The following is a 25560-nucleotide window of genomic DNA, read 5'->3' as shown; positions in this document are numbered from 1 at the left end:
TCACCAGTGCTGAATAGAGAGGAAGAATCATTTCCCTTAATTTTCAAGTGAGGTTGCAACCCAGTATGCTATTAATACAACCAAGTATATTGTTTGTTTGTTTGTTTTTGTTTGGGTTTTAGTTTGTCTTGGGTTTTTCCTTTTTTTCCTTTTTTTTTGCAATAAGAGTACACTGTTGGCTAATATTCAGCTTATGGTCCACTGTAACCCCTGAGTCCTTCTCTGCAGTACTGCAACCTAGCCAATCATTCCCCAATCAGTATTTGTGCATTTAGTTATTCCATCCCAGCTGCAGGATTTTTCACTTGCCCTTGTTGAATTTCATCTTATTGATTTTGAATAATTTCTTTAGTTTATCCAGGTCCTACTGGATCCTAGTCTTACCCTCCAGCATATCTGCAGCTCAGCCCAACTTAGTATCTGCTAAATGTGCACTCAGTCCCATTGTCCAAACCATTAATAAATGTTACCCTCAGTTCATTTTCCCTGTACTCAGTTCAGTTACAAAGTAGCTACAGCTTACAATTTTTTTGGAAAGTGAAAGCAAAACTATCTTCCTAAGAAAATGAATAATTAACATTCTGTATATAATGATAATAGTAGTAGTAATGATAATTGTAATTACACTAACCGATTATCCCTAGTGACAGCAAATTGAGTTTGTAATACATAGCTGGCCTATTTGCTGAGACTATAAGTGGAGAAATTTGAGAAGGTCCAGAGGCAGGTAACAGAAATGATAAGGGGCTTGGAAAGCAAGTTATATAAAGAGAGGCGTAAGGAGTTAGGAAAGTTCAGCGCTCAGAAAAGGTCCTTAAGAGGGCGTATTATAGCAGACTTCAAATACTTGAAGGGCTGCCATAAAGGTGAGGGAAAACTCATTCTCTCTCTTGCTGTGGAGAGGAAGACACTGACCAGTGGCTTGAAGTTGCAGCAAAGTAAATTTAGATTGGATATCTGGAAAAACTTCTTCAATGTTACAGGCAGTGGAAAAGGCTGCCTAGGAAAGTTATGGACTCTCCATCACTGGAGGTGCTCAAGAACAGGTTGGACAGCCACTAGTCGGGGATGATCTAGGTGTACCTATGGGTATTCTCTATTATGGGTATTTCTAGTGTTTCTGGACTTTGCTGGTTGCCCCCATGCCCCTCTTTCTGCTACATGGGTAAGGGTGTTTTTAGGCCCACCTCATAGGCATTGGGTATTGGCTACATCTAAGGCTGAGCATTTTCACTGCAGTGTGCCAGTGTTCATGCTGGGACCAAAGCCAGGGTCTTGTCCCTCTGCTCAGGGTCAGCGTGATTGCCATATTTGAGGTCAGGAAGGAATTTTATCCCATGGTCAGATTGGTATGAACTATGGGGGTTTTTACCTTTCTTTTAGTGTGGGGCATGGCTCTTTACCCAGGATCTCTTGAGAATATATTGACAACATTTTATAGAAGCAGGACAATGGCTGCTGCTGTTTCCATGCTTTACCCGTGGCAGGTTAGGGTGTTAGGTCTGTGCTGTGTCAGAGTTGATGGTAGTCTTATTTAGGGTTTAGATTATAGATTGCATAGGATGATTTGGATAAGGATGCTCCTGCCTCAGGCAGGGGGTTGGACTAGATAGCCTCTGGACGTCCCTTCTGGCCTTGCTTTCCATGATTTGATGTTTTTAACTAAAATGTTTTTAAAATGTAAATGTCTTTTCTTTTGGGAGGGTGAATGTACCAGTGTTAAACAGATCTGTCTTATTCCTGCTAGGTTCACATTCCTTCACAAACAAAATAAGCTATTGCATGGTCAGGAAAGATGAATTTTAATTTGCTGTTGTTCCTTTGGTTGACTAATGAAGGTGCTCAATAGTATTATAATATTGTTAATTTGTTTTCTTGGAAGCTTTGCAGTTATGTGAATAAGACAAAGAGTCTTTCACCTTGTTTGATTATCTCTGGAGATTACCATAAACAAAACCTCTTGTATAATGAAACTTGTCCTTGTACAGTACTATTAATTTCTTCTTATAAATGTGGTTCAATCTTTCCCCAAATCTCTAGTTCCTTGTGTAGATACACTTGTAGTACTATAGTAAAAAACCCCAAACACAGCTATCTAAAGTTCCTTTTTTTCTTTCACTGAGGTCAAATACCAAACCTCTGATTTTGAGATTTCATTCATACATTTTATGCATCTTACTCATGTGCATACAGATGGATTACCTATCCATTTCTAGTCAAACACAAGTCTTTTACATGGATATGTATATATTTGTTGATTCTGACCAAATAGGGAATAATCATTTCACTTGTTAAACAGACTGTTAATTAAGAAATTTATACCCAACCTCAGGAGAAAGTTAATAGTCTTGGTATAAATTATGTTATCCGAATCCCCAGCTCATTATATCTCTTAACTTATAAAATTAAAATGTCTTTTGGGGTTTGGATAATCCAGTATTACAGTGACCAAAAGAAGTTTTTAGTATTTAGTGGTAATTTTAGCTCTATTCTAAGTCACGTTTATGCTTTATGGTGCTGACTGTAAATTTCTGATTTAACAGGACCTCCAAAGCTGGGTGAATGGTGCTAATGAAAATGGCTTTGTCCTTGTCTCATTTGGAGCTGGAGTGAAATATTTGTCAGAAGATATAGCAAATAAGTTAGCGCAAGCCCTGGCAAGATTGCCTCAGAGAGTTATTTGGAGGTAAGCTGTACAATATCTTCTGGATTTGAGGTAAACTTGAAGAATAGTCACTTTCTACTGAGTTGGGTTGGTTTGAGACTAATCAAATATAGGACACAATGGGCGCATCTACACATGTCACTATGGAGATGTTGTTACTGCGGAAGTACTAAATCATGGTGCAGTAACACTCCATGCTGCACCATATGTGCATCGTATGTGCAGTGCAGTTATTTTTAACAGCTGCTTCGCCATAGTGGTGCGCTATTCTAGGGGAGCTTGTCGCTGCGGTGAAGTAGCTGCTGGTCACATGTAGAAGCCTGCAGATGGTACGTCACCATAGCACATTGCTATGGCATTGTAGTGTCACATGTAGATGCACCCAAAATCTAGATGGCCCAGGTATCAGGAAGAATCTTAAGGGTGGATGCTGCTCCAATGCGCTGTAATTACAGTGCATCAGAACAGACTCCTTTAGTCGAGTCTGCTGGAGCATGGTGATTACTGCACTCCAGCAGCCCCCTGCGTCTTATGTATCAGTGTCCCAAAATTTAAAAATTGGTGGTGGGGGTGCTTGAACTAAATTCGTCAAACGAGCTTTAGTTCAAATGCCCCTGCCAGCATTTGGAAGCATGGGGATGCTGATACACAAGACGCTGAGGCGCTTTAATTAGAGCGACTCTGAGAGCTGCTCTAATTAAAGCGCCATCCCTCCTACCTCTTAAAAGTGCCCTTATAACTTTTTTATTAAAAGGTTTTTTTCCTTCTATTTTGTACTTTTTCATAGAAAATAGAATTACTGCAGTGTCTTTGTGGCAAGGAAGGGCAGCAATCTTCTGGCAAAGCATAATAAGGTTATATACTTGCACAGTTATCAAGACAAGAATAACGTGACAGAATGTGAGAAGATATGGGGGAGCCAGAAGAAAGGAGTTTATATGAAGATATAGTACTTTGGACTTTTAATCATTGTTGCTAGCCAGAGACTTCATACTAGGAAGTGAGAATGACATTCTGTTGATTTCACCTTGGTGAGGAACCAGGGAAACAAACATGACAGAACAAAGAAAGGACTGTCATAAGACTTAATTCAGATGGGAATTCTACCTCCACTCAACCATTTTTTCATCTGCTTCCTATTTCTCAGTTTTTTTAATCTACCAATTTTCCCCTTTACTGCCTATCTTATCTCTGTGTCACTTTACTCTGTTATCAAGTCTCTTCCTTCTCTGCACCTTCTTGCCTGTGTTTCCTTTCTTCCTTGTCTCATTCTAGTCTGTAAAACACAATGGAAGAAAGCCATGGTCTCTTCTAGCTTTCACTTATGTGCAGTCCTTAACAGGAACATTACACAGATGTAGATATTTGTTTCTAAACAAGCATCTTCACCCTGTGACTTGGAAACTTAGAAATCTCTCATGTCTTAAACTGATCCAGAAGCATTCATCTTGCTTAGCTTGCTTGGTAATAATAGATTTGAAGGTTGGAGACTGTGGGGAATTCTGCTTTACCTTAAAAAAAAAAAAAAAAAAAAAGGAAAGAAAGAAAGAAAACCCCCCTCATCTTCTGGTTTGAGCTTATGGACCCACCCTGTCTCTAGGTGTCATCATGTTTAAATTCATTAGTTATTCAACACCAGGCAGCAATGTAAGATAACATGTTAGGACAGGAAAAGCATTACAATAATTTGCTGAGTCTTTTTTTCTATTGAGTCTGTTCAGAATGGGGGACATCACCTTATTTAAATTTTATTGAATTGCCTTTCCCCAGGCAATCCTACTCCTACTGTCATAGCCAATGAATATTTCCACTGTAGTTAAATACATTTTATTATTATTGCCAGTCAGCAATAAGCACAGTGATCCAGTGTGTTGTCCCCCCTCCCCATTCTTTTTTTTTCTAGAATGGCTTTATGAACATTTCCATATTAGAAGCAAAAATCTAAGGTTGTTATATCTAGAAGTCTGCTAAAGATTGTCTTAATTTTGGAAAAAACTCCCATTTTGGAAAATGTAAACCCACTTTTAGATAGCCAAGTCTGACTATAGCACTGCAAAAACTGAAGACATATTTTTAAAGAACAAACGTGTACAATAAATGTGTACTATTTATTGCCAGTATATCCATATATTCATGTAAGGTAAGAGGTACATAGCTTGACAGTCAAAGCTAGTGTCAGGAAACCACTTGGTCACTCTTTTTCCAGAAAGAGTAGAGTTCCAGAACTGTACAGCTCACTTGTGTTTCTGTCTTTTATTCTAGATCTCATGCATAAAAGATGGAAGAAAAGAGGGAAGTTCATATTGCAGTACTTCTTACCCATAGAAAAGAAAGGTTCCTTTTGTTTCGATCATCTGTGTAGAGCTTTGATCCTGGCTTAGTCCAAAAAATCGTATTTGGAGCAGAATTGCTCTATAATATATACTGCAGAATCACTTTGACTCTGATTCTATGGCCTGGGTGTAAACCAGTTTTATCTTTGAATGACTTTGTCTACCAGCTCACACAAATGATTTTGACATGTCCTGGTAGCAAACCTATGACATAAACCATACTACATTCGTCTTTTCCATTCCTTTTGTCTATTTTCATTCTTAGTAGTTTAAAGAGTTGAGAATCAAGCCATTTCATTAATGCAGAATATCAAGAAAGGTCAAACAACTTCTTACAGTAAAGCATGCCAGAAAATATTTTATTGGCTAGCATTAATCGGGGCCTCAACAATTACTCTGTAAGGATCCAGAGATACTGGATATTCAACAAGGAATTCTTATATAATCTGCTATCTTCATTAAACTGGGACTGTTGGCTCCTTTTACTTTTTTTGAAAGGGGGGGGCGGGGCGGCAGTTCTTCTAATTTCATCCATCTAATATATTTTGGTTTTACCACACTTTCCCAGAAACTCTGTTATAGAATAATTTTCACTCTGATGGTGTCAAAACAATTCCTAATTTTGTTCCACTCACTTTATTTTAAACATACAGAACTTTTGCTGATCTGTTTCAACAGGGCCAGATGGAGAGCTATAATATAGATGATTAACACTTACAAATTGGCTTTCGTGTAGAAAGATGTAGAAAGATAAACTAGATTCATTCCTACACCAAAGAAATGCAGCAATACTTGAGGCAAAAGATAACAATACTATACAATAGTTTAGGATACAATATGAACAAATTGATTGTGATCCTCTCCATTACATTCACAGCCTGCTCCTCTAGAAAGATTATTTAAATATCCCAGTGCCTCCTGAGAAATAACATCTTTCCTATTTCAAACAGTGCACATCAGCAGCATTAGAACAGGTTTAACACATTCTAAAGGTTTTCCCACCACTGGGTTTTTCCATCAGCCCACACACTAAAACAAGTAGAGTTTCAGGACTTGTTTCACTCCTGAATTTGAGGTGCCTTCTTACTCCCTCTTTTCACTACTAGCTGTTTGCTGCAGAAAGGTGCTTATACTCTTCATTCTACCCAAAATCACTCTGTGCCTGGAAGGAGTTGGTATGCCATATTACATTCCTCTTAACCAAGGGGTGTCAAACTCATCTACCCCATGGACTGGATGAGTGACGTGGAGCCTGGACCCCCTCCTTCCATCCTTCCGCTTAGTGTCAGATCCAGCACCCATGGCACCCACTCTGGCCACTGTGGGATCTGCGTTTGCATGTGGCCTGCATCCCACAGTGGCTGGGGTGGGGACTGCTTGCAGCGTGGAAACCAGTGTGTCCAGAATGGACGCCGGGGTGGCACAGTCAGGCCAGGGCAAGCATTGTACGTAGCACAGATCCCAGATTGACGGGAGCAGACATCATGCTACATGCAGTGCCTGATTCGGCTGGACTGTTCTGCCCACGGTGACCTTTCTGGCCACTCTGGGATCTGCACTGTACAAGGCACCCCCAGTGGCAAGTGCGCCACTGCGTTACACATGCAGGTGCCTGCTTTAGCCAGTCGAGGCCTATGGGCACCATGTACAGCACTGGTTCTGGACCAGCTGGAGCAGGCACCATGTGAGGTACATATCCAAGAGTGCCTGGGGCAGGCATCTCATGCAGCACAGTTTCCAGAGGGTGCCATATGTGGTGCCTGTCCCATGCCCTGTTCATGGGGCTGGTCTAGGTCAATTCAAACCCAAGGACAGTACTGGAGACCAGATAATTGGGCTCTTCAGGCTGGATCCATCCCAGGGACCATATATTTGATACCCCTGTCTTAACCAATTGTAACCAAAATAATTTTGGGTAAGATTCGTATAATTTTATATTGAAATATGTTGGTTGACAATTCGGGGACAAACCTAGGCATAAAATTATGGTTCACAGATTTCAGTGGAGATGTGCCTGTTAGGTGTTTTCAAACATTATTAATGTCGAGGGAAGATATTTCTTCACCTGGGAACAGGAGGACTCAGGCTTCCCCACAAAAAGTTGTCATGATTGGCAGATGAATAATTTCTTTATTCTTCCCCAGGTTGTAAAAATAAGGCCAGATGAATGTTTTCTGGCAAAACTGTTTTTAGACAGAAAACTGGGTTTTTGACAAAAGTTATTATTGTGTCTGAAGAGAGCCTGCTTTCTATAGCAGATATTGAGTTTTAATTGAAAAAACTTACTGTTTTTAAGATCATGTTTTAATTATTATCATCATTTTCCCTGGAAAATGTATATGAGAAAAATTCAACAAAATTTTACATGGGAAAACATTTAAAAAAGCATTTCCTGAGCAGCTTGGCTTACAAATGAATCTCTCAAAAAGCTTTTAGCTCTATATTGCAAATATCTATCAGTAATTTTTCCTTTTGGAGAAATGAAGAGATGAATAACTAGAAAAATACTTTATTGTTAACGTGTTTTTCATAACTTCCACATTTCTTATCACTCTCTCTTTTCTATCAGGTTCTTTTAACATCATCTCCCCTGTAGCTGAGAGATTGTCTTCCCCTCTCTTGGAGTGGGAGTGATGAGTCAGTATTTAAAAAAATACCAGGAACTTTTTTTTTAGTCACCTGAGTGACTTGATATTTAGAAAGGTAAAACAGTGTTCATTGACTTCAGTGGGAGTTGCTGAATGTTCAGCAATTAAGAAAATTAGGATAGCTTATTTGGTGTTTAAGTATGAATTTAGGAGCCTAGCCTCATGAGAAATTTGAAGATATTGGCCCTGGTCATTATATTCTTTTGATTAGTCACCTTTGGAAGTCTATTTGTGGCTAAAGAGTGTTTGGGCTGTTTCCTTTATAATTAACATTTCTAAGTCATTTTAAGTGGAAACACATTTCTGCTTGTCTCCCTTTTTTCTGTTGTTTAATGGAGGAAGAGAAGTATAACAAATGAACATTTTATGAGGTAAATTTCCCTTACTATTCTTTCATGAAATTATAGCCAAAGATTGTGACATTTTTTTACATTATATAATTTAGAGATAAATAGCATAGCATTAAAAAAATTACACTTGTAGCGTAATTAAATTCTAAAATAACATATACATTATTTTACTGCTAATATGTGGAAGTTTATTACTTACAAAGCAATAACTATATTCTTTGAGCCAAAGAGCCTTAACCCATTACATGGTTGTCACCAACTTAACAGAGGACACCTTCACATAGTTATCATGCAGTCCTGAGTCCATCTCTCCTGTTAAATGGGTGTGACTGCCATAAATCTTTAAACATTTACCAGACTCATTATATATATTCCTACAGACTAGAACTGTCAAATTAACCCAACTGAGTTGCGGTTTTAAGTGGAGTTAGGTACCTAACAACCTCAAGCTCCTTTGAAAGTAGTATTCACTGCAAACAGGGCTGCCTGAAATTATGATTCCCTCCGGTGTCTTTACTAGTATCTTTTCTAATTAGCTGACTTAGCTCATGCTCTTCTCCTACCTCTTAACAGCATTTCCTTTTCAAATTAAATTAGTATCAGGAGATAGTTTAGACTGAAAAGCTGAGAGGTCCTCAAATGTCGAGCTACCTGTTGGCTTCTTGACATGTTGATTCAGGAGTTCTTACTAAAGAATATAAATGATAGTAGTAATCAGAGAACACTTAAAGCGGAGCTAAGGAAATGTCCCGCTCTACTTAATAGACTTCAGCCAATCAGAATAGAAGGATTTGTATATTGCACGGGTTTTGCAAAAGAACTACACACACGCGTGCACGCACACACACACTGCCAACAATAGTACAGGAAAATTGAGTAATTAAGGAATCATTCTGTAGTTTTTGTTCAGTTACTTTACAGTATTTCAGCTGTGTGGCTGAGATATTTACATTATACGGAAATTGAATTAAGTCCTGTCTACATGGGGTGAAGATCTATTAAAAATTCAGGGACCATTTAGTTTGATGGTATATTTCAAGACTATCAATTTCAGAGTTTTGAGAATTCATTTTGAAATAATTCTGTCTTATGTCTAATTTAGGTTTTCAGGAAACAAACCGAAGAACTTAGGAAACAATACAAAACTTATAGAATGGCTACCGCAAAATGACCTCCTTGGTGAGTACACAGTGTAGTAGCCTGAATCTTTTAAATCAGGGTGTATACAGTTCAGACACTTAACACTGTTTTACTGTAAAATCAGTTATTTAAAACACCAGGATGAAGCACCTTCTTGGAAAGGTCAAGTCCTGGGTTCCAGTCCCTTATTCCAGGATGGTGTATGCATTTTTGCATTAGGCAGTCATTGGTTATAACCTTGCATCAGTGACTGGAAAGTAGGTTTCCTTACAGTATTGCTTGCTGTCCTCCTAGCCCTATAACACTGGAAATCTTATCTGTTCAGTAGTTTACCTTGAACAGGGGTGAGAGTGGGGGGTCAAGAATGTACCACCCAACCTGTCCTACAGCGTGGTGGTTATGACACACAATCCTTAATCAGGCTGAGGATGGCCTACAGCCCATTTTTTGGATCATGTTCTAACATCTAGGCTGTTCTGTAAGACCAGGTAGCACCATCACCAGCCATTCATTTAAAGAAAAGAGTCAGTCACTCAAATATCCACACATGAAGGGAAAACTTAGGTTCCTAATTCCATATAGATATTTAACTCAAGACTGCAAGTAGAAGACTGTGGGCACATTTACATGTTGCTGTACTTCCTTACTTTGTTTTGGAAATACTAAAGCATGGTGCAGAATGGGCATTTATTGCATCATGCGCATGGTGCATGGATAGATTTTGCCACTACATCGCCCTAGCAACGTGCTATACATGTGATAGCTAAGTTTCTGTAGCTCACTGTACAGCGACGTATCATGTTGATATGTCACTGTAGGGCAACATGTAGACACGCTCTGTATGTCTGGAACAGAGGCAGGATTTTTGAAACGTCTGTCTCTTCAGCATTTCTGTTGGTTATGCAGTTCCCTGCTCATATTTCTAGTGACTTAGCTATCTGCATTTAAAATGTGTGGAAATTAATTGACTAATATGGGGTTGAGTCTGGCTCTACTACTAGAGCTTGGTACCATTTGATAAAATAATATTACAGTTAGACCATGCCATCCCAAAGCAAGCCCTATAAGAGAAAAGAAGAGTCCATAGTGGTGTCATTAAATGTCTAAGAGTCATTAGGAGTAAGAATAGTATCCCCAATGTATTTAAAATGGTGTACCAATGGTAATAATCAACACTAGCCAGCCAACAGTAGATACTTTATATCAGTTATTTTTAATCACTCATGTAAAATGATATTTTTACATTGTTGATATACCTCATTTTGTATATTAGATTATGAGGAAATAGAGAACATGTATTACAAAATAACTGTGGCCTTGATTTAAGAAGATGCGCAAGCATATGTTTACCTAGTTTGAGCAACTAAATGTACCTTCTTTAATCAAAGCAATGGAAAGTTGGCACTTGTTGGGACATATTTAGTAAAATATTTCCTATTGGTTTTCACATTAGATTGGCAGAAGCTGACGAATGAAGTAATTGGCCTTTTACATCTATAGTTTCAGTGACTATAATATATTCATGTATGTAAAGCATTTTCTTTCCTTTACCTCACTGTTCTTCTATTTAGGTCATGCTAACATTAAAGCCTTCCTTAGTCATGGTGGTTTGAACAGTATTTTTGAAACCATGTACCACGGGGTGCCTGTGGTAGGAATTCCCCTTTTTGGAGACCATTATGATACTATGACCCGCGTACAGGCCAAAGGCATGGGAATATTATTAAACTGGAAGACAATTACTGAGGGTGAATTGTATGAAGCTCTTGTGAAAGTCATTAACGATCCCAGGTAAAGAATTGTTTTTCTCTAATTTGTAACTGTGTGTTAAATGTTTACAAAAATATATTTGTGCATTAAAATATTTATGCAAATCAGGATTTGTATGCACAATTGAGCACAAATAATACAGTCTTTTGGTGCGACCCACAAGTGGGAATGTGTGTTTCCCCAGGGACAAGTAGCAATGGTACACTGTGCCCCAGGTAGGGTAAGGGAAGCTGAGGCCAGCAACTGTGCTGGCCCCAGCAGCCTTACTTGGGGTCCTGGGGGCCTCTGGGAGCTGCAGCTGCAGCACTCCTGTAGGAGGGAGCCTGGCCAGCAGCCAGAGTATGGATCCAGCTGGCCAAGCTCTTGTTTTGGGTGGCACGCATTGCTGCCATGTGCACCGCCCCACTTTTTTTTAGGCATGGGTTTTTTTGACCCCAGCATCTCCTGGGGTCAAACCTCCCCATCACCCAACGCTGCAAACTAGCAGTGCAGCGAACACCTGCATATGCGGCATGTGCAGCATTGGGTGCTGGAGACGTCTCTGTGGCGCCACATACTGCACATCTGTGCTTTTCTGGATGTGCCCATTGTCATTGTTACACAAAGTTGATCCTTTAAAATGTGATCTTGTGTGTGAAGCTGCTAAATCTTTCAGATATCAAGAACATTTTCTGTCATATCACACGTCCTTAACTTATTTACAAAGATCAAAAATAAACAATGTTCAGCAGTCACAAGACGATCCCTCACCTCTCACCATTTATTTCCCAAGGAGAAAAGCCATGATGAAAACAAACATAGAACTTGATTTCACTTTATCCCACACTGCAAAATGATATCTCAGTATATCTGTTATGATGGCATTATTAGTAAAAAGTGTTGGCATCTTTTGTTTGCAGTATTTCCTTTGGAGGTTTAAATATATATTTTATGCATATATTTTGCTCCATCAGCTGGAATATTCACATTTTAAAGTTTATTAGTCCCATGGTATAAATAAAAAAAATAGATATGAAGGAGGACTCTGCCTATCTTGTCCTTAAATTCAGTAGCTTGGTTTTAAGGGTTTTATATTGGTTTTTGTTCCCCCGCCCTTCCTAACAGGTAGTTTATGTTGGTTGGGCTAGGTGTGTTATGGAGGTTTGTCAGTCAAGTATTTGTATCACAACAAAAGATTATGAATCTGCAGGATCAAGTGTGCATCAGAATTCAGCTGGATTCAGCAAAAGTTTTGATTCATGAATTGGATTTCATGATAGCATGGCTGGACCTCATGTTGTGGTCATTTTTTCATATGCACATTATTCCAACTTAGTTTGAATATTAATCACTTCCTTCTGCCCATCTTCGTCTAGTATCTGGAGTCCTCGTTCACCTGGTAGTTACAGGATAAAGCTGATTAGTTGAATTTTCCTCTAAATCTGGCAGTAACTATCCAGACACTCTGGATAAGGTATCCACTCTGGGGCATACAATGACAGAAAGAGAACAGAAAGAGCTTTCAGCATTGGCAGGTTGGAGACTGAATAGTCTGACAGGCAATGCACTATTCAGCATGAGCATGAAGGGTAAAATACCTAGGATCCAATGATACGATTACCTGACCTAGATGTAGGTAAAATATCAGGATGACATGAATGTGATATAGTAGCCAAAGCCTTCTCTGTTTTCTTGTGCATGGAAGGAATGTGTTGTTCCTGTTGAGTTTTATAGACCAACATTCTAAAATTCATTGGCTGAATCAGACCTAGTCTCTCTCTGCTACATTGTCTGAAGATTTACCAATAATGGGGACGAGATAGAGGCCTGACGGCTCTCTAGTCATAGAAGAATGTAGAAATGTTCTTCTTATAGATTTTAGAAACTTTATATGTGACAGATAGTGAGACTTGAACCCAAAGCATGTGGCTTCTGTCATGATCTTGTGGTAAAGGAAGTTCCACCAGTGTGTGGGCTTGAAGAAAGGACCTAGGAGAAGTTACAATATCTGATAATAAATTACTGTCAGCTGTTAGTGAACAAAACCAGCTTGCCTGTGTAGCCTTTGACTGTGTGATTAATATCATATGGCTCAGAACAGCACTGCCATGGGTAATAGTTCATGTTCTAGGGAGCATTCTTGGGTTTACACCACAGCTAATGTAAGAAAAATCAGACTAGAGAAGTACTAAATGCCTCTTGTTCAATAGTGTTCAATAATATTAAAGTGTTAGAGAAGGAGTGGTTGTATTTTAGATAATATTCCAAAATCAGCCTTGTCATTTGTAGTACATAATCTCTCTAAATTAAGTAGTTGAATGTTGCAGCTGGTTGTCTAAGGCATTATACTGTAGGAGTTTTTAGAATACACCGGAGCAGAGTTTACTGAATTGATGGGACAGGGTTTGTGGGCAATCTTTTATTTTTTTAGGATAGAACAAAGCTATGACCAAATAAATTAGTTGGTAGTAACAAGATTTTAATTAAAGGGAAAAATAGCTGGGGAATTTTATGATCCACAATCTGAGGTAAGAAGTCAAAGTCCTATTAATTAGTAATATCCTTGTCCTGCAACAGAAAGCAGAAAGAAGTCTTCTATGATCAGGTGACTGGGATGTTCTTTTCCTTAAAAACTAAAAGTTGGCATCCATGTCCCAAATGGGAAGATTTGATATTATATAATATAAAAAGCTGTTCTGTTAAAACTACATTAGAGATAGTGAAACATCACTTTACAAGAATATGTCTCTACAGGAGTATAAATGAACACTGTATTGCACCTCGTTAGGAAATCCTCGTTATTCATGGGTTCGGCATTTGCGGTTTCAAATATTCGTGAATGCCGAACCCACATTTTAAATATACTTTATACACTTCCAGGGGGAGCTCTGTGCTTGCTGCCAGCAGGCTCCTGCCGCCACCACCGGGCTCCCGCCGTTGCCGCTGGAGCCGTGTTCTCCCCCCACCCCCCAAGCCGCTGAGGACACTACATTCATGAATGTAGACTGCGTTCATGAACGCAGTGCCTTATTCACGGATTTTGTCATTCGCGGGGGATACGAGAACATATCCCCCGCAAATGGCGAGGGTCGCCTGTATGTGTATTCTAGATAAGAAAAGATTTATTTTTATGTGTTGACTTATAGAGGGAGGGAGAAACATCTCCAGTGTGACAGTTAATATTCAGTATGAAATTCAGGCCAGCACAAGACCTTTGTATCATTTTAGAACCCTCTTCACAGAGGTAAACATCACTATATCAGTGCATGAACGTGCATTTTTAATATCCATTTTTTCATGCTTTTTACTGTTACCTTGAAGAGGATTTACCATGATGTACGAGGGCTCCTGAAATAGCTGCAACTGCTACTCTTTGCCATTCTCAGTTATACGACTTACCCAAAAGTGTCCCATGCTGTTCAGATATGTCCAAGGAGCTATGGGGATATTTAAGACTGAAAGCTAGGTAATGTTCTTAATTTGTCACTTGATTTGTCTCTTTCCCACACAGCTACAAACAACAGGCCCAGAAGCTGTCTGAAATTCACAGAGACCAACCTGGGCATCCTGTTAATCGGACAGTATACTGGATTAACTACATCCTCCGCCACAACGGAGCACACCATCTGCGTGCGGCTGTTTACAGCCTGTCTTCATATCAGTATTTCTTACTGGATATCACCTGTGTTGTATTACTTGGTGCTGCCTTATTTTATTACATTTTGGCCAGGATTGCAAAGTTTATTCACAAAAAGAGCAAACATCTTTGGTCATATGATGAACATAGCACCGTTAATGGACATTACCAAAATGGGATCCCAAATGGCAAATATAGAAGAAATGGCCACATTAAACACGAAAAAAAGGTGAAATGAGCCAACCATCTATGTACAGTAGTAACGAATCAGATCCATAATTGAATTTTATCGCTGTAACTTAGTCTAACAACTACTTAAAATAAAACCTCAATAAACAGTTCTAACACTCCCCTACAACATGTAATTTTATGTGATGGAATTCTACAGAACTAAGAAAAGTCTTAAAACAAAAAAAAGCACAACCTAAAATAGAAAATGTATTATATTCTTAATACTGATGCAGAGAGGTTATTTTGGCACTGATGTTTTTACAAGCCTTAATTCTCCAAAGTAATTCAATGACCATATTTATGATTTCTCAGTTTTTATATCTGAATGTGTATGTCCCAGATAAGGAAAGGTTTCTTTTTTACGCGCAAAGTTTTCCTTTTTTGTAATATATCCATCTGTTAGCTTAACGGATTTTAGAGCTAGCTCTGTGTTATATTGGTTGAAGGTTTGACATGTTTGTAAGAATGATGTTTAAATAAAGTAATTTTTACCAGTGGTTGACACGCAGCAATTAACAAGTTGCAGATTGAGAAAGCAGCCATAGAAAAGAACACTCTCAAAAATGAGCACTGAAGAAAAATGGTAAAAATTGCATTTTTTTCTCCCCTAGACCTCTTTTCTCTGACTGCTTTAGAGAAAAGGATGAGAGAGCATACAAGTTGTCATTTCTTATTTATTTACATTTTTGTGTTACCTAAATTATTTATGCTCTCCATAAAAAATTGCAATTTAAGTTTTTGTGCTTTTCCCCCCATGAATAATATGCCTATGTGGGTAAAATTATAATTAAGAAAAACATAATTAATTCATAAAATAGAAAAAATATCTGGCCTTGAGTTCAGTCTAGAAGGTTTTACTTCAGCCTTGGAGTAATTCAGAATCAAACCATTATTTGGGGTTTGTTGAAAAAAAAAAAGTTGAATGTCTTTCCTATGAATTATTATGATGTTATTATTAAGTTTTTTCTAAATCACAATGTTATCGATGTTCTCTTTCAATAGTTAAAACGAAAAAATATTACCTTATACTGGTCTGGGCCACACAATCCATGTTACATAGTTGCCAACATATAATTCTCTGAAAGTGGGATGGAAGCTATTCTCTGGGTTGGTAACCAATGTATACTTAGAGGTTTGATATCATGCATGACATTAAACCTAGCAAACTAAGCATAAAGTTCATAGAGATTGCCTCTTCCTTTCCCCGCTACGGTCCCTCCCCACAACAATCTCTTTCAATCATTGTAGCTGACATGGGACTTGTATTGTTTTCAAATTGAGGGTGGCGATGCAGAGCAATGAGCATAAAATCATAACTGCCCTGCTGAACCAAAGTTGGCAGCTATGAGCTTATTTCCATGTCATTCTGTTTACTTGGAATTTGCACTACACATGTTGTGAGTGTATGCTTTATTTATTTGTAGTTTGAAATCCCATGTCTGGAAGAGAAAAGAAAGATACCCATTTATCTAGTGTTGTTCACTAACATGGGAGAAGTTGTGATAATTACAGAACGCTGAGATCATCTTCATACACAGTGATGTAATGCTTCATTATCATTCCATCAGGAGCCTCTATCCTATAGCAATAAATAACATTACAAATATGTTTCTAATGTACAGTACAGATATTTGTACTGCTTTCTGAATACTTGAAGAATATGGTATTATAAATAAGCCTGTTAGTTATATCTTTTTACAATCCTATCGGTATGTGGCAACTAAAGGAACATATAGAGGCGATGAGTGGTGGGATGTTAAAAGGACTTAGAGTGTATGAATGGGTTGGTTTTAATGTTTTTTGGCATTGAAGAAGGTACAAAAGCACTGACCGGATGATTAAGCATAATTTAATCTCCACTGTGATAAAACTTAAGCAATAAACATGGATTTAATAGAGAAAATCTGTTGTTGCAAGTACATTTTTATTCAAATGTGTGATATTTTTGTTTATGTACTTTAACCAACACAAAATGTGTGTGTGTATATATATACATATGTTGAAATATGCATATGTTGTACCATACAGTATATGCTCGCTCTCTCTCACAGTTTGCTTTGAAACCAAATATTATTATATTTTGTGGTCCTTTTATTCTTTTTATTGAAAGCATTGTTGACAAAGATTATAGCTTTGACTTCCACTGAATCCCTTGCCAAGTTAAAAAGTGTGGGAGTTTAAGATTTTCCAACAGTTAATACTAAAATCTCCAATAAAATACAGTTTGCAATAAGCTGTTTTTTTGTGAGGCAATGTCTGTAAGTATAGGTAAACTGATACACTGGTCCGGTACCAGATCAGCACCGATATAAACAAAATTGTATTGGAAATCGGCCTGATGTGGCCAATAATTTGTCCAATAAATGGCTGGTGCGTGCACGCAGCCGCAGCACAGTATGTAGGCAGCAAGGAGCACAGTCCAGCAGCTTGGAGAGCTGGGTTCAGCTGGTAGGTCTGGTGTGGTGGAAGTGGAGGGGGGAGGGAAGGGGCATGGGGACACAGATCAAGGCCCCCATGGTGAAGGAGGGAGTGGGGCTCAGGCGCTGCCCATCTGGGGCAGGTCAAGGTGCGGGATGGAGCCGTGGCTCCTCCAGGGGGTGTGGGAGGGGCAGCTCCTGCCACTGCGTGCACCCCGGAAGGGCATGGGGGGCATGTGCCCATGGATCTGTGCAGGGAAGGGTGGTTGCCACTGTGGGTTAGGACCAGGGCTGTGCCAGGCTCTTCCCAGCAGGGGCTATGCCGGGTTGTGCTTGGGGCAGGTGGCGCTGGGAAGGTGGGTTGAGGGGGGCTATGGCAAACATTGAGGTAGCTGCAGCTCCCCCAACCCCTCCTCCCAGTGTTGCCATTGCCCACCCTGAGTGCATCCCGGCCCAGACCCCACCGAGAAGAGCCCAGCACCGCTCTGGCCCCAGACCACAGCTGCAGCCGGCCCCACGAAGATCCAGGCAGCACACGCCCCCTCTCCCCCATGCCTTCCTGGGGTACAAACAGTGGCAGGAGCCACCCCTGTGCCCCCTAGATGAGCCGCAGCTCCTTCCCGTGTCCTGCCTTGCCCCAGCTAGGCAGCACCTGCCCTTGCCCAGTCCCTCCCTTACCACAGGGACCTCAATCTTCCCCATGCCCCTTCCCTTCCACCACAACAGACTTACAAACTGCATGCAGCTCATCAAGCTGCCTGGCTGCGTATGGGAAATCAGATATCATATCAGAAATCAGATATGGTATCAGCTGATATGCCTCCTTAAAAATCTGCTATCTGTATCAGCCCCAAAAATCTATATCTGTGCACCCCTATCTGTAAGTGGTTATATCTGGGCATCTCTAGGGAATACTAACAAACAGAATATTAGATCAAATATTTGATTTCTAAATAGCAAAGCTGTCATGTATGAGCCAATTCTAATTTAGTATGTTGTGGGAATATACATCCATTATGCATTTTTATACCAAACTGTTTTTAGAAAGGTTGCTTTTTAGCTTGTCTTTGGCATTCAATCGGACACTTAAATTATAGAATTAGTAAAATACAGATATTGCTGGGATGCTGGGTTTTAAATACAAAAGGCCTGAATTTTCTACTCACTTGAACATTGAGTAGTCATTTATAGCCATGGAAAGTGAGTGCGAAATGGTTTTAACTACTTCTATTAGACCGAGGAGAATTTTTATTTGGTAGCCTTTTATGTTTTCTTGTGCAGGTACAAATAACTAAGAACAGAATTATTTTTTCCTTTACATGCATAAATGGCAATTATACAGCTACATAACTGCTAGTTTTGGCACTAACACAGTGTGTGGAAGTACATGACTAGGCTGTGCTGTGGCTTGGAAGGTGTATGGTTTTATGTGTGCATGTTCTAGGCAAGTAGAAATCACAAAATTATACCCAACAAAAACCACGATATTAAGTGTTGGAAGAGAAGGAGGAGGGCTCTCCCATGTTTTAGCTCAAGACCACCAGGCCACAGGTTAAGCATTATCTAGTCCCCTCTGCAGTCCTCTTCTTGAAGCTGAACCAATGCATCATAATATTCAGTGGATGCTATGGGTGGAGAGCAGTTTTGCCCCAGGGTGTGCAAGGATCCTGATTAGAATCCAGGGTCCCCTTTAATTCCAAAGCAGCATTCAACTCACTGAGGTCTGCTTTTGTTCCCCTCCCTCTGGCTCTACATATCTCCTTGTCTTGACAGTTCAAGGATCCAGCTTCAGAAGGAATACTGGATAATGCCTAACCTGCTGTTTGCTGGTTACAGCACAGTACTCAGAAGGTGGTGAAATGTAGGTTGAAATCCTTTCTGCCAGTACTCTTTATACATATTAATTATACCGTCAATTGTTAAAAAACAAAAAATGAAATCCTTTCAGAACCATAGACTCCTCAGGGCAGTGATGTAACCACTAGGCTGCACAGTTAGGGCTTCAAACTCAGGCCTCCCCCTTCCTGAGTGCTCTAACCACTAGGCTATTACATCTAGTGGACAGTACTAGCTGTATTTTGTAATGAACTATGTGCATGCTCTCAGGATCAAGTACTTCCTAGGCATGGTCTATGGCCACTTAAGGAATTGGGCAGTTAGCTATTGTGTATGCTCTCATGTTCAGTGGTTTCTAAAATCCATCTGAGACTAGGTGTCTCGGTATTTTTTTCAGCTAAAATCTACAAGCCTAAGGAGCTTTGTGGTTTTGGAGCAGGATTGACCTGGACTGCTCTTTCTGCGTTAGGCACAGTGATACTATGATGATTTGATTGTGGTCCAAAGTGCCCCCAGCTGCCATACTTCAGGATTGAGCTGAGTGGACTCAGCACCTTCAATGTCAAGAAGAGGCATTTGAAAAAAGTCATTCCAACTTTTAGAGTTGTTCCCCACTTAAGCAATACTCTCCTTTTTAAGCACACGCAGTATCTATCCTGACCATCTTATATTTGTGTATTTGATGTAATCCTATATTCCCATAGGTTTGCATTTGGGTTTTCATCAAGTCAATTGCCAGCTTCATATGAGCTTTAAGAAGGATTTCAGATATTCCCACATTTGGCTATATTCTAAATATCTATAAAGACAAGAACCTACCTTTTACTCAATAGCTGGTTGGAAGTACAAATGCAGGTCAAATATTCCATGGGTATATTTTGTAATGATTTGTAATTATTTACGCCTTTCAGTGCCTTTGAAAATCTTAGCTTTACAGGAATGTATATACATCAAGTAGATCCTAGACTGAATCATCTGCTTAACCTGTGACTGTTTGGAAATTATCCCTTAGATTTTAGGAAAAAAAAAGATATTACATTTGTATGTATTACATTTAGGGAAAAGACAATTTTGCACTTCTACTTGTTTTAAAATTTTACAAAAGTAAAAAAAACCCAACTCTCAGGCACATAATATGTCTGAATTGTATATTAGCCTGGCTTTGCTATTTTGACATACAAATTATATTAATTAATTAATTAATTGGGAACTGGCATTCCAAGAACCATTATCTATTTTTCTCTTTTGATTCACCATTATGACAGGTATTACTATTATAATTGCTATTATCAGCGGTAATGTTTAAAGCAAATAGACTTCATTTAAATTTGTTTAAAGCAAATAGACTGCATTAAAAAGGGTTCCTGAAGTATTCTAGGTAAGTATTCTTTATTTGAATGGTTGTTTTCTGTATAGTATCTGATCATGATTCAAATTTCAGACCCTCTATGGGAGGAGCGGGGCAGGGGGCAGTATGGGCTTGGGAGACATGCTCATCTTCTCTGGGTGTGAAGCAGGAGAGTGGGAATGAGTGAGCAGGTGGGAGAGGAGGGAGTATAAAGAGGTTTTGTATGAATGAAGGGTTAGAAAGTACAGTTGGGATATGGCATAGGGTTTGTTTTCCTGGGCATTATGCAAGGAAATGGAAGGGAGTGAATGGGGTGGGGTGCTTTAAAGTTTTAGGGTGCCAACTGGGGAGTCTGATGTCTTTTTTTTATCTGGTGGTTTGTTCATCTGCTATTGTAAGCCACTCCAAGCCTTTTCTGGGTAGGGCAGGGCATAAATCACCATCATGATTTCCTGTCAGTTGCTGAGTGTGTCATTTCCCATGTACACAGTATCTTGATCCAGAAAGCTTGTAGTCCCCCTGTTTTACAAAACATTGATTGCAGCAGGATTCCCTGAACCTATATTGGAGATAACAATCGTAATAGCCTCAGAAGAGCAATGAACCTGCCAAGTCCATCTACTGTATATGGCATGTACTATCTTTCTCAATTCAAGCATAAGGTTTATGGCAGTTGAGAGCACTGAACTTTCTAGAGCAGTGGTTCCCAAACTAGGGATCATGGGATTAACAAGTTAAGAGCTTCATAGTACATCTCTTAGAAAAGCTGGTTTTGTAAGAAAGCTTGGAAAGAATGAGAACCACTATTCTAGGATGTGTTCAGTTACTTGCAGGATTGGGGCACCTCTGCCCCAATCTTGAAACTTCATTTGAATGCAAGGACTTCTATGCCTGTAATCCCATTGTTTTTAATGTTTATATTAGGGGTTACATTGTGCTGTGATTTAGACCTGCCATTGATTTCTATGAGACTGCTAGGGATGTGACTCAAGCCTGATTTGCAACAAGTATTCAGTAGTGCAGATAATAAGTAATCCTCCAGCTATTTTCTATGATGTCAAGTCCAACTCTAAGATTTCAGTGTGTATGTGTAGGTATAAGTGAGTCCTGAGTTTGTTTGTTTGTTTTTTTTACAGACCTCTAAATCTGTAAGGAACAAAATGCTGCTTGATTCTGTTATGCCACTGAGTCATGTCAGAAGGGCAGTCTTTGGACTTGCTTCATTCTAGTAATTTGCATGGGTCCAAGGAACAGCTTTCATAAATTTAAAAAAAGTGCTTGCAGAGAGCCTTGGGAAAAAAATGTCAGCATGATATTCTGAGCACCTAATTTTATGGTTCTTCAGTGACTGTGCTAGTTATATAGGAGGAAATATACTTAACGTGTTAGCCAGTCTTCTGCCCTGGATTGCAGTTGGTTGCCCAACCCATGTTTCATTTAAGGAATATTACACATTTCCATATAACGTGGCTTATTTTTTAGAATTGTATGAATCTAAGTGTAACATAATACTATTAAAATACTATTATATTCATACAGTTCTAAAAAAGTAAGCTGTGTTATATGGAAAGGGCATTGCATCCCATGCCTATATAAAATATAATTATGTTAGAATCATATTATAACACACTGAAGTGGGCCAAGTTAAACTTCCCATTAGAGATCTTTTGGGAGCAACATGAATTGGGGTGCAACAGCATTTTAAGAGCAGGTATTGCCTTGAGCAGAAAATTGAACTAGATGACTCTTTAAGGAGACTTCTAGCCCTATTTCTTTGTGATTCTACAACCTTATAATTTGATAATGACAGAATTTTAACAAGGAGCTCCCAAAAATCTGAGAATCCCCTCTAAAACATCCCTGGGTACAGAGGAACATAAAGTAGTCATTTGAAATGTACCAGCATCTGAAGCCACAGATGACATCTGAAATACAAATATTTTATGGAATATTTTGCTACAAATCTATCCTTCGGATGCCAATGAGAAGATTTAACTTTTTGTTATGTCATGTACACACTACTACATGGTGTAATAGGGCAGAGAATAAGTAATCAGCATTAACTGTATGCCAGAGCTTTAAAAAAACTGCAACAGTAATTACACACTATAATGAGGAAGTGAAATTAAAGAAGAAAAAAAAACCCACCTTGCAAAACAGTTTTAATAGTAAGTCAAAGGTTTCTAAATCATATTTAACCACTAATATCTTTGTCCTCCCAATTTCTCTTATATACAACAAAACAAAGTGCATATATTCATATTAATATTTGATTAAAATGTTAATAATTATAAAGACAATTAAACATTTGCAGTTTTTCTCCACTGGCTATTCTATAGTAACTGACTACTGTGGTAAATAGGGAGTACATATTTAGGTAAGGATGATCCTTTTATCCTTACACCATTAATATATTCCATTTGAAGAAACATGAACAAATAGAACTGCATGTGATTTTCTTTCCTATATAAAATTTTAAAAAAAATCCAGAACATTGCATGCATCTTTCCACCTTGCATTTAGTTTTCTCAGTCATTCTGTAATGAAAAGAGATTCACTGTTAGATGGATCCATATCTTAGTACCTTTAGAAAAAAGAATCTTAAATGATAACTTTTCTTAAAGTGATCAGGGCTAAATGTAGCTGCTGAGAATGGTTTTAATCTTCACAGACATTCACCTTGTGACTAAGATGATTATGTAGAACATAATTAGGTAATATAAAGAAACTAATAACATTTGGAGAAGATTACACTTCTCATAATGTGTTTTGGGTGCCTCATTATGAAGCAATTACTATTTACAAGTCCTGTCGATTTCAATGTGAATTTGGGAAATTTGGCTTGGAGGATAATTTAATAAATAGATGTATGAACTGTGCCATAGGCAAGAACTAAGAGATATTTGGATGACTAAAACATGTTGGTATGTTGTAAGAAACAAGAACAAAAATTGGCAAGCATCTATCAGGCATAATGAGGCTACTTGGAGCATGTTATTGATTTTATTTAATGTCAATTCTCTTGTGTTTCAGTCAATAAAACAATTAAATGCTGACAGGGGTCAGATTTTAAGATGGGGAGGGGAATCTTTAATCAAAAACAAAGAGTAAGTATGCAATTATCTTTCCTCCTTATGAGTATAATTACTTTGGAGTGCAAAATATCTCATTTGTTCTCACCTTTGCGTTTTTGCAGGTACCTAAATGGGTTGTTTTTTTTCCAGGCAATCTAACACTAATCTAATATTTTCTACAATGCTTATTTTATTATGGCCATGAAAAACTCATACAACACATTAATGAATCTGTCTTCATTTCAGTTTCTAAGATCTACTCACTTCCCTCTTGAACTGATGTCCACTACTTAATTTTCAGCCTTGTCTTTGATGATTTGCTTACATGTTCAGTAGTCTACTCAAATTCAGTTCATGGCCTTTTGTTCTCATATTAGATCTTTCTCATTATTTATACAGTCCAGTTCAAAATGCAGCTCAGAGTCACTTGGCAGTCACTTATGCTGCCAGCACTATGAAATATACCACTGCCACACTCTGTCTGAGGACACTAAAATATTGCCCCCGTCTCCCCCCATTCCACAATAGCTATGTTAGTACATTTCCAAGCACAGCCAAGCCCTTTGTTTTCCAGGAAGAAGCAGCAGCTATGGATAGGCAGGAGAAAGAAATGGTTAAAAATAAATAAATAGTACATTTTTTTTTAGTCTTTACCTGTCAGTTCAAGGGCTTTTTTTAGTTCAAGGTATGAGTACATGCTATTTTTATCATAGTCAAATTCTTGAAGTTCCTCTCTCTGAGGTGTGTCTTCTCCCAGGACATTTTCCATCTCACTGAATGTTAGGTATCCATTTGCATTTTTGTCAGCACCATAGAAGAAGACTTGGAGATCTATCCAAATAAAAAAGATTGATCAACATGTGTAAGGTTTTACATTTTGACTCAGAATAAACACCAAAATAATTCATTTGAGATTAAAACTGTAGGGGTTTCTAAAGATTCCTAGCCAGTCAGGCTTTTCATTTATACCTGAAAAAAATGTCATTGAAGTAACAGATTGCTATGCTGGTAGGGTTTTACAGACTGTAAACCGAATATGAATCAACAGTTTACCCTTACTGCAAAACAAGCCAATAGTGTTCCAGGTTGTATTAACAAGAGTAACACTTGTAAGTGAAGGAAAATGATTCTTCCACTCTATTCAGCTCTGATGAGGCATCTTCTGGAGCACTGTCTTCAGCTTAGGGTACCACGCTTCAGGGAAGACATGGACAAATTACAGAATCCAGCAGAGACCAACTGATGTCTAAGAAACATGACTTATGAAACAAGGTTGGAAAAACAGGGGTATTTAGTTTAGGGAACAGAAAATTGAGTGTGATTTGTAATCGTCAACAAATACCTAAAATATAGTTATAAAAAGAATGGTGATGTTTTTTCTAAATTTCTATGCGACACAGGGGACAGAAGCAGAAGAAGTGATGGTCTTTACTTTAGGCAAGAGAAATGTAGGTTAGGATGAACTTTCTATCTATGAGAGTAGTTAAGCATATGGTGGTTAAACAGAGTACCTAGAGAGGTTATAGAATCTCCATCGTTGGACGGTTTTAAGAGCAGATTAGATAAACCATTGATTGAGACGGTTTAGACGGGGCTGATCCTGCCTTAAGCAGTAGGTTGGACTAAATGATCTCCTGAGGAGATTCCAGCCATATTTTTCTATGGTTCTATGACTCAGCTCATACAGAAAGGGTCACACTGACTTGAACAGAATTCCTCTTGGGGCTCCCAGGAAACACAGTATCTTCTCAGCTACCATTTTAGCTTATGCGGCATGCACTCCTACCCACATTTGAATCCCTTGCCTTTTTCATGTTTTATCTTTTCTCTCTTTTCTTTCATTCCCTTAATCAATAGGCTTTCATTTTATGGCCCTGCCCAAGCAATTTAATTAGATAAAGGGAGAAAAAAGTTGGAATTCTCCTGCAACTTTAAAATGAACTAAAGTAAAGTAAATCAATTAGTTGTTTAATATTCCCAGAGCACCCAGCAGACAATATCTGAGAGCAAAGGACAGAAGATGAGGCCTCATAAACATCAATGGAACAATCAAAGCACGCATGGCAAAGCTCAAAAGAATATTATTTTTACTAGCCAATTGCCCGTCAGGAATGACCGGGGGGGGGGGAAGG

General features: G+C 38.7%; 2 protein-coding genes across 3 annotated transcripts in view; one reads left to right on the top strand and one right to left on the bottom strand.

Moving 5' to 3' along the window:
* Positions 1-17497, top strand: part of UGT8 (UDP glycosyltransferase 8) — a 71300-nt gene extending 53803 nt beyond the window's left edge. For both annotated transcript variants that reach the window (XM_006031682.3, XM_025213349.1), the window contains exons 3-6: positions 2544-2686; positions 9099-9175; positions 10708-10927; positions 14397-17497. In XM_006031682.3, coding sequence (XP_006031744.1) covers positions 2544-2686; positions 9099-9175; positions 10708-10927; positions 14397-14760 — 804 coding nt within the window. In that variant the 3' untranslated portion in view covers positions 14761-17497. The remainder of the gene's footprint in view (positions 1-2543; positions 2687-9098; positions 9176-10707; positions 10928-14396) is intronic.
* A 5002-nt stretch (positions 17498-22499) lies between these two features.
* LOC102384459 overlaps positions 22500-25560 on the bottom strand; it is a 56237-nt gene continuing 53176 nt past the window's right edge. Inside the window, exons 10-11 of the mRNA XM_025213350.1 lie at positions 24083-24259; positions 22500-22891 (exon numbers count right to left, since the gene is read on the bottom strand). Coding sequence (XP_025069135.1) covers positions 22887-22891; positions 24083-24259 — 182 coding nt within the window. The 3' untranslated portion in view covers positions 22500-22886. The remainder of the gene's footprint in view (positions 22892-24082; positions 24260-25560) is intronic.

Source organism: Alligator sinensis, unplaced genomic scaffold, assembly GCF_000455745.1.
Source record: "Alligator sinensis unplaced genomic scaffold, ASM45574v1 scaffold563_1, whole genome shotgun sequence".
Lineage (NCBI taxonomy): Eukaryota > Metazoa > Chordata > Crocodylia > Alligatoridae > Alligator > Alligator sinensis.
Note: the sequence above shows the minus strand (reverse complement) of the source record. Positions and strands in the feature narration are given on the sequence as shown.